We start from the raw sequence: 7019 nt of genomic DNA, 5'->3' as shown, positions 1-7019 counted from the left end.
GTATTTTTCTGTAGCATGGTGTGCAGTGTGTCCTGAAAAAAATATGAGGAAACTGGATAGATGGAGGAGGAAGGCAGAAGACGCAATTATTATTACACAATTATTTGCGTGAAATGAAAGTCATGCTGTTAAGAAACAGGAAGACACAAGATCCGAGAGATGCAAATGACCCTTCAATGGAACCATGTTTGCTGCAGCCTCCTTAGAAATGGTCTCTGGTGACTGTTTCTCAATGTCGTTCTTAAGGAAGGGAAACAAGACATAAAGGCTAACGTAATGGAGGTCAGGAGTGAGTGTCTACACCCACATGTAAAACATAGTGGAGGCTGCATGGTTTGGGGCTACATTTCAGACAGTGGCATTTGGATCATATTCAAATTGATTGAATTATAAAGATAAGTATCGTATGCACCATGCAGCACCATCTGGAAAGCAACTGATTTGCAATGGCTTAATTATTCAGTGTGACAATTATCCCAAACACACTGCCAGTGTAGCAAAAGCATACTTGGATAGAACACGACACAATGGCATACAATCAGTCATGGATTGGACCTCCCCAGAGAATAGAACAAAAGGCACCCAACAAAGAAGTGCATTGAATGTCCTTCAAGAAACCTGGAGAACTATTCTTGAAGGCCACTTAAAGAAATTACAGGAGAATTTCCTAAGAGATTTCATGCTGTGCTGGAATATAAAAGTGCTCATACCAAATATTGACTTTTAAGCCCACTGGAATTGTACAAACTCTGTTTTTGCCTTATGTTGTTATGTATGTTTGCACATGTTTAACAAGCTTAACCATACATTGAAAACTATATCTCTTTCCCATTTTACTAGCAAAACATAAAGAAAACCAGGCATGGCTCTGGGCTTTTGCAAAGAAATGACAAGAAACAGAGTCTACATTGTAAAATCCTTTGCACAAATTACTGCATATTCATATCTCCTTTGGGATGTCATTATAAAGGTAAATAGAGTAGCGCCACTACCGAGCTACATTTATTTCAAAGATAACAAGCAGTGAAGGGGACCTTTAGTCCATTATTAATCTAATGAAAAGAAATCAAAACTTCTTGATTTGCTATTGTTTGCTATTTTAGACTTTCTGTAGTCTAAAATGGTCGGCAACAAACACATTGTGCAGAAAGCAACAGCAGGTACATCTTGCATCATACTTTTCCCCTGTGAAAGGAAACTGTCCACCCTGCACATTCATGATGAGTGCACTGATGCAACACTGTCAGGGACTGATTTGCTTGGTTTAGTGTCACTATACAAGGCAATACTGACCAAGCTAATAAATTCACAATGAAAATCCTCTGATTCAAAAGGCACTGTGGGAGGGTGGGTGTGGTCTAAACCTCTGTAAATGTTATGTCACTGTGACTGTTATGTCACTGTAATATCTAATGAAAAAAAATAGAAATGGATGCAGAATGTCAATATTCACAATGACATACAGAATAGATTTATGCAAGATGTCTCAGCAAACAAGTGATTCACTAAGATATTATGTAAGTGTTTTGTCAGCTTCTACATGCATATCAGATTTGTGATAAACTTATCTTTTGTGGGTAAAAAACAAAGATCTATGTGTTCCTGTGAAGAAATACAATGTTCCCAAACTAAAGATAGATAGACTCTGGTCTCCTAAAGTGGAATGAAATCTTGTAAATCTTATTATCTGCTTTGTTTTATGTTGTTACTTCTTTGCTTTTGTTTAGGTACTAAGTTTTAGAGATAATAACTAAATCCATCTCGGACTAACAAAGATACAACATGCTCACAAAACATAGATGTTGATTATATTAAATAACAGGCCCTGGAGCGTGAGAGAGAGAGAGAGGAGCATTTTTATTCTAATATAATCAAGTTGTGTTTAGATATAATATCCACAGCATCTGCCCCCCTGCCCAACAGTCCAATTTTCATTGGCGGAAATGCATTTCCAGGTTATTCTGGCTGTGTCACCAGGGAAGCGAATGTTCTGATGTACCCACGATAGCAAAACTAATGCAACTTATCAGATTAATTACGCCACTGCTGGTTTATACCAAACTTTAATAATTGTTTCCAGGAAACCCACTTCTCATCCAGTACACTCAAGCCTATGATCAAATACTTAAAAACTAAAATATGGCACTTAATAGGAGCTGCATGGAATTATACAAAACAAACATTACCCGATATCCGACTATTTACAATGCTTTCTATTTGTTGTCTAACCTGAATTTTTATTAGTCCAGCATACATGCGAGCTCAGCCCCAGCCGGTCAATCCTTGGTGTTCAATTTGTGGCCTGTAACTTGAGAATTCAATTTGAGTTTTGATATTTGTATTGGAAGACAAGAATGCTGTATTCTTTTTTAGTCCAAGGCATTAATAAATTCAAGAAGGATGTGTTTGGGTGGAAGGCACCGGTTTTCAAACTCTGTGCCACTTTAGAACCCAAATAAATGCTCCCCCTCTCCTCACCTTACAATTTTCACTCAGTCACTGGCAGCTCACTCTGACTGAAGCACCAAAATCTACTGTTTACACAGTTTATGCGTATTCAGCTTAGCTTCACTCCACATTTCCCTCTTGGTAGTCTGCCGCCACCCTATAATAGATCTATGCCTAAAAAGGAATTCCACCCATAGTTTCAGGAGTAAACAAAATAAGTTTAGGATCTCAAAAGGAGTTGTTTTATAGTCAGATCAGAGCAAAAATGATTCTTTAATAGTTTTAGCTGTTAAAGGTGGGCTTCTGACCTGACCAAACTACCACATACGGTGGACCAACCTGGACGGATTTACAAGATCATCATTCTTGCCACACCTTCACACGTCCATATACTTTAGGTATTATACTATTATTTCTAGGGAAAAACCTGCATATCGTCCATGTCACTGTAGCATCTACTCGGCACGTGTTTGCTATCAAATTCAGCACCGCGTTCTCGGTCGGTGCGGCCCCTTCATAGGCTCAATGGTACGGTCCGCCTACTCGTTACGTCATGGCGTCTGACTTCGCAGGATAAATACAGCTGCTCTGCGCAACGAGGCTCAAGCTTGAGGATCGGAACACCGAGACGCTAGGGGTCGTCCTTTGAAGAGCTGGGAAAACCGCCGAGGCAGTGCCAGTAATACGTAATACCGACTAAAGACGTTACCAACTCCGTAATTTAACGTTTTCGTACCAGTGGCAGCCGTTAACGATGATGAACGGACAGATGAATGGTTTTCATAACTCCCTCATTGACGAGGACTGCTTCTTGTTCACCTCGGAGTCCGTCGGAGAAGGACATCCCGGTAAGACGCGAGATGTCGGCCTTCTATCATTCTGGCTGATTAAATAAGCTACATTTCTTGCTATTTTTTTTTAATAGTTTGTCCCACAAACTATAGCCTATTACTGTATTAAAATGAACAAACAGGGAGTGAAATGACAACATCGCGGCCCTTTTTCTTCTTCTTCTACCTTCGCCGGCTTCGAGACCACGCGCTACTAGCTGATGTAAGCTAGCTAATCTTAAGTGAATAGGTCATTCTGTCGCGTGTCTGCGCCACCGGCAGCAAATGTAGCACAATAGTCATAGTGGACATGATGAAATTGTCATGTGAATTGTTTCTTATTTACAGTATCGTTATTCGTTTTAACTGGTTTATTTATTTTTCTCATCCTGCCTTCCGTCCCTATTTATGAAGCACGCGGCTGTTTGTGTAGGTGACTCCTAACACAGTCGTCTTCATCCCTGAAGATGAAGATATACTCTGCATTTAATCAGTCTGTCGATATGTCGTTGGTTCAAACATTTATAAGTGTACCGTGCTTGCCTTCCGGTCTCCGTGGAGTTGCGCGGGCTCTCTTTGACGCCACATGTGCGCATGCTGACATGGCGACCGCCGAGACTCTGGTCTATTCTTGAGTATGAAGGGGGACTGTTTGCGCCGACGTGCGGCATTTTACGTTTAGACCCTGTGATGTGATTAATGTCGCCGTTTACTCACGTTATTGTTTTTGTTTTTCAGACAAAATCTGTGACCAGATAAGCGATGCCGTTTTGGACGCCCATCTGAAGCAGGATCCAGATGCCAAAGTTGCATGTGGTAAGTAAATATTTCCTATCTTGTTTGCTTTGGCTTCACTCCTGTGTTGACACCAGGGTATTGAATTACATGTGAATTGCCTCATGCAGAGACCATTGCCAAGACTGGGATGATCCTACTGGCAGGTGAGATTACCTCACGGGCCACGGTGGATTACCAGAAAATTGTTCGTGACACCATCCGCCAAATTGGATATGACGACTCCTCCAAAGGTGTGCATTGCTTTACTGATTTTGTTGTTTCTTTTTTTTTTCTGTAAGGACTGTTCTTAAACTCCTACTGTGTGTTCTGCCTAGGTTTTGACTACAAGACCTGCAATGTTCTTGTGGCGCTGGAGCAGCAGTCTCCTGACATTGCTCAGGGTGTTCACATTGATCGCAATGAGGAGGACATCGGGGCTGGGGATCAGGTTAGTATTGGCCTGAGTGTTCTGAAACCACAAATACAACATATTATTGTCCTTTAACGGCTTTTAAAAACTATAATTGTCTCACTCTGCAGGGTTTGATGTTTGGATATGCCACTGATGAGACTGAGGAGTGCATGCCTCTCACAATCGTTCTTGCCCACAAACTGAATGCCAAGATGGCTGAACTGCGCCGCAATGGCACCCTTCCATGGCTCCGACCAGACTCAAAGACACAGGTATTCATCATTTTATTTTCTAATTTTCACTAGCAAAATGGGTTGTTCTAAAAAGTTGCTCATTTTGTTTCTTTTCACAGGTTACTGTACAATATCGCCAGGACCGCGGTGCCATGCTGCCAGTGCGTGTGCACACTATTGTCATCTCTGTCCAGCACGATGAGGATATTTGCTTGGAGGAGATGAGAGATGCTCTGAAGGAGAAGGTCATCAAGGCGGTTGTTCCCTGCATTTACTTGGATGATGACACCATCTACCACCTGCAGCCCAGTGGTCGTTTTGTCATTGGAGGTCCACAGGTAATACCTTTTCCTGGCGTGTTTTGTTTATCGGGACCTATTGAGCTTTGAGTTTACCTTGATTCCTTCATTGCAGGGAGATGCTGGCCTCACCGGACGTAAGATCATTGTAGACACTTACGGAGGCTGGGGAGCCCATGGTGGCGGAGCCTTCTCTGGGAAGGATTACACAAAGGTGGATCGCTCTGCTGCTTATGCAGCACGCTGGGTGGCCAAGTCCCTGGTGAAAGCTGAGCTTTGCAGGAGGGTGCTGGTCCAGGTGAGTGGTAGTGGTAGAAGCTGCGTTTCCACCCGGCATGTTCAGAAACATTTTTTTTTAATATTTTGTCCTATTGGGGGTTCATCAGATTTCTGGGTAGCTGTGGTTTCACTGTGCTCTAAAAGCTGGGTGTAGATTAGGTTTTTTTGTTTTTTTTTAAATCAGCTGAAAACTTATTTAAACCCCTAGCCCAATCTTCGAAAGGTTCATGTTCTCCGGGGAAAGTTTCTGTGGTGGAAACGCAGCCAAAACCCCCCAGTCTTTATTTCAGGGAGCAAGGCTGCAGCAGACTCCTGCCTGAAGTTTTCTGTTTTCCTGCTTGATATAACACATGTGTGCTGTATTAGGTGTCGTATGCCATTGGAGTTGCCCACCCCCTCTCGATTTCTATCTTCCACTATGGGACATCCCACAAGAGTGAGAGGGAGCTACTTGACATCGTGAAGAAGAACTTTGATCTCCGGCCTGGAGTCATCGTCAGGTAATGTATAACCTTTGAAGCCACCTCCTCACTGATAGCACAGCTCCTGGAGGATTGCTGTACCTTAGTTACCAATCTGTAGTTTATTTACATTTTTATTATATCCAAATAAACTATATATATGGGGGGGAAGTAATAAACAAATTGCATTAGGTTAAACACCTAGGCTTCAGTGGGGGCAAACAGCTTATTTAGTGGGGGGTCTTGTATTTGGATTATTTAGCTCAGTTAGTGGTTTTATAAATGGGAGGAGTTTGGTTTCTGCAAGCTGCAATGTCCTGTGGTTAGCAGGGTAAGTGTTGAGTCTTCACGTTCCCCTCTTTACCAGCCAGCCATCTAATTTATTTTTTTTTTGCTGTCGCCACTCCCCACCGGCTAATTCGAGTATTATGCCTGTGTGTGCATTTGAGGTCACTGGATGTGACTGCTGCTAAAGAGTCTGATTATGTATTCCAGGGATCTGGATCTGAAGAAACCCTTGTATCAGAGGACCGCAGCCTACGGCCACTTTGGCCGAGACTCCTTCCCTTGGGAGGTCCCCAAAAAACTCAAATACTAAACCTGTTAAGCTTTTACCCCCAGGCTTGTTGGTGTATACTACAGAGAAGCCTCCAAGGTTCCGGGGGTGAAATGCCCTTTTCTCTCATATTGGTACCATTTAACACATTAACCGCTTTCCTCACTCCACCTCCATTTTTTGTCTTGTTACTGTTTTTCTGCTGATTGCAGTGTCGTGCTGGGTCCCAGGAGGCATGCCTCAGAAACTTGATGTTTTAAAGAACTAGATGAGTTCCATGAACTCATGCACCGTAGTACTTACTGTTCTCCCATGTCTTGAGGTCCCCCCCCGCTTCGTATTGTGATGCGCTGAGTAGCGGCGTTCAGCCCTCATTTTTGGCATTCCACACTCATCACTATCGTCACTATCACTGTCATGGCGGTAGTATAATAGGCTTTGTGATATTCCTCTTAATTTACTGGTGCTACAAATGAGTCTGCATGACATCTAAAAGAAAACTAATTTCAAAGTCCTCTCAAGTGCATATTTGGAGTTGTGTGATCTGGCTGTGCCCCCCTAAAACTGTTAGCTTCTCTCCATTCCTCCTGTTGTCAGCCTGGTACGGTTGTTCCTTGACCCCCAGTGTTCATTTATCCTTTTTGTTAGCTTGTTTTCCGCTTATCCTTGTGGAGGATGCTAGAATGGCACAATTTAAAATTCAACGGTTGTTGCTGTTTTCACT

General features: G+C 42.5%; 1 protein-coding gene across 1 annotated transcript; it reads left to right on the top strand.

Moving 5' to 3' along the window:
* Positions 1 to 3057: 3057 nt before the first annotated feature.
* On the top strand, positions 3058 to 6353 carry mat2ab (methionine adenosyltransferase 2Ab). Its single transcript, XM_006789675.3, has 9 exons — positions 3058 to 3296; positions 4017 to 4094; positions 4184 to 4306; positions 4391 to 4503; positions 4596 to 4739; positions 4820 to 5038; positions 5115 to 5297; positions 5645 to 5778; positions 6235 to 6353. The coding sequence occupies exons 1-9, from the start codon at positions 3203 to 3205 to the stop codon at positions 6335 to 6337; spliced, it is 1191 nt and encodes a 396-aa protein (XP_006789738.2). The 5' UTR covers positions 3058 to 3202; the 3' UTR covers positions 6338 to 6353.
* The last annotated feature ends 666 nt before the right edge of the window (positions 6354 to 7019 follow it).

This window comes from Neolamprologus brichardi, chromosome 12, assembly GCF_056152115.1.
Source record: "Neolamprologus brichardi isolate AB-2024 chromosome 12, ASM5615211v1, whole genome shotgun sequence".
In the NCBI taxonomy this organism is placed as follows: domain Eukaryota; kingdom Metazoa; phylum Chordata; class Actinopteri; order Cichliformes; family Cichlidae; genus Neolamprologus; species Neolamprologus brichardi.
The sequence above is the reverse complement of the archived record's forward strand: the minus strand, read 5'-3'. Positions and strand labels throughout refer to the sequence as shown.

Coding starts and splice junctions, on each gene's coding strand:
- mat2ab (XM_006789675.3), top strand. CDS start 3,203: ATGATGAACGGACAGATGAATGGTTTTCATAACTCCCTCATTGACGAG. Junction 4,740..4,819: donor GACCAGACTCAAAGACACAG/GTATTCATCATT, acceptor TTCTTTTCACAG/GTTACTGTACAATATCGCCA. Junction 5,779..6,234: donor CGGCCTGGAGTCATCGTCAG/GTAATGTATAAC, acceptor TATGTATTCCAG/GGATCTGGATCTGAAGAAAC.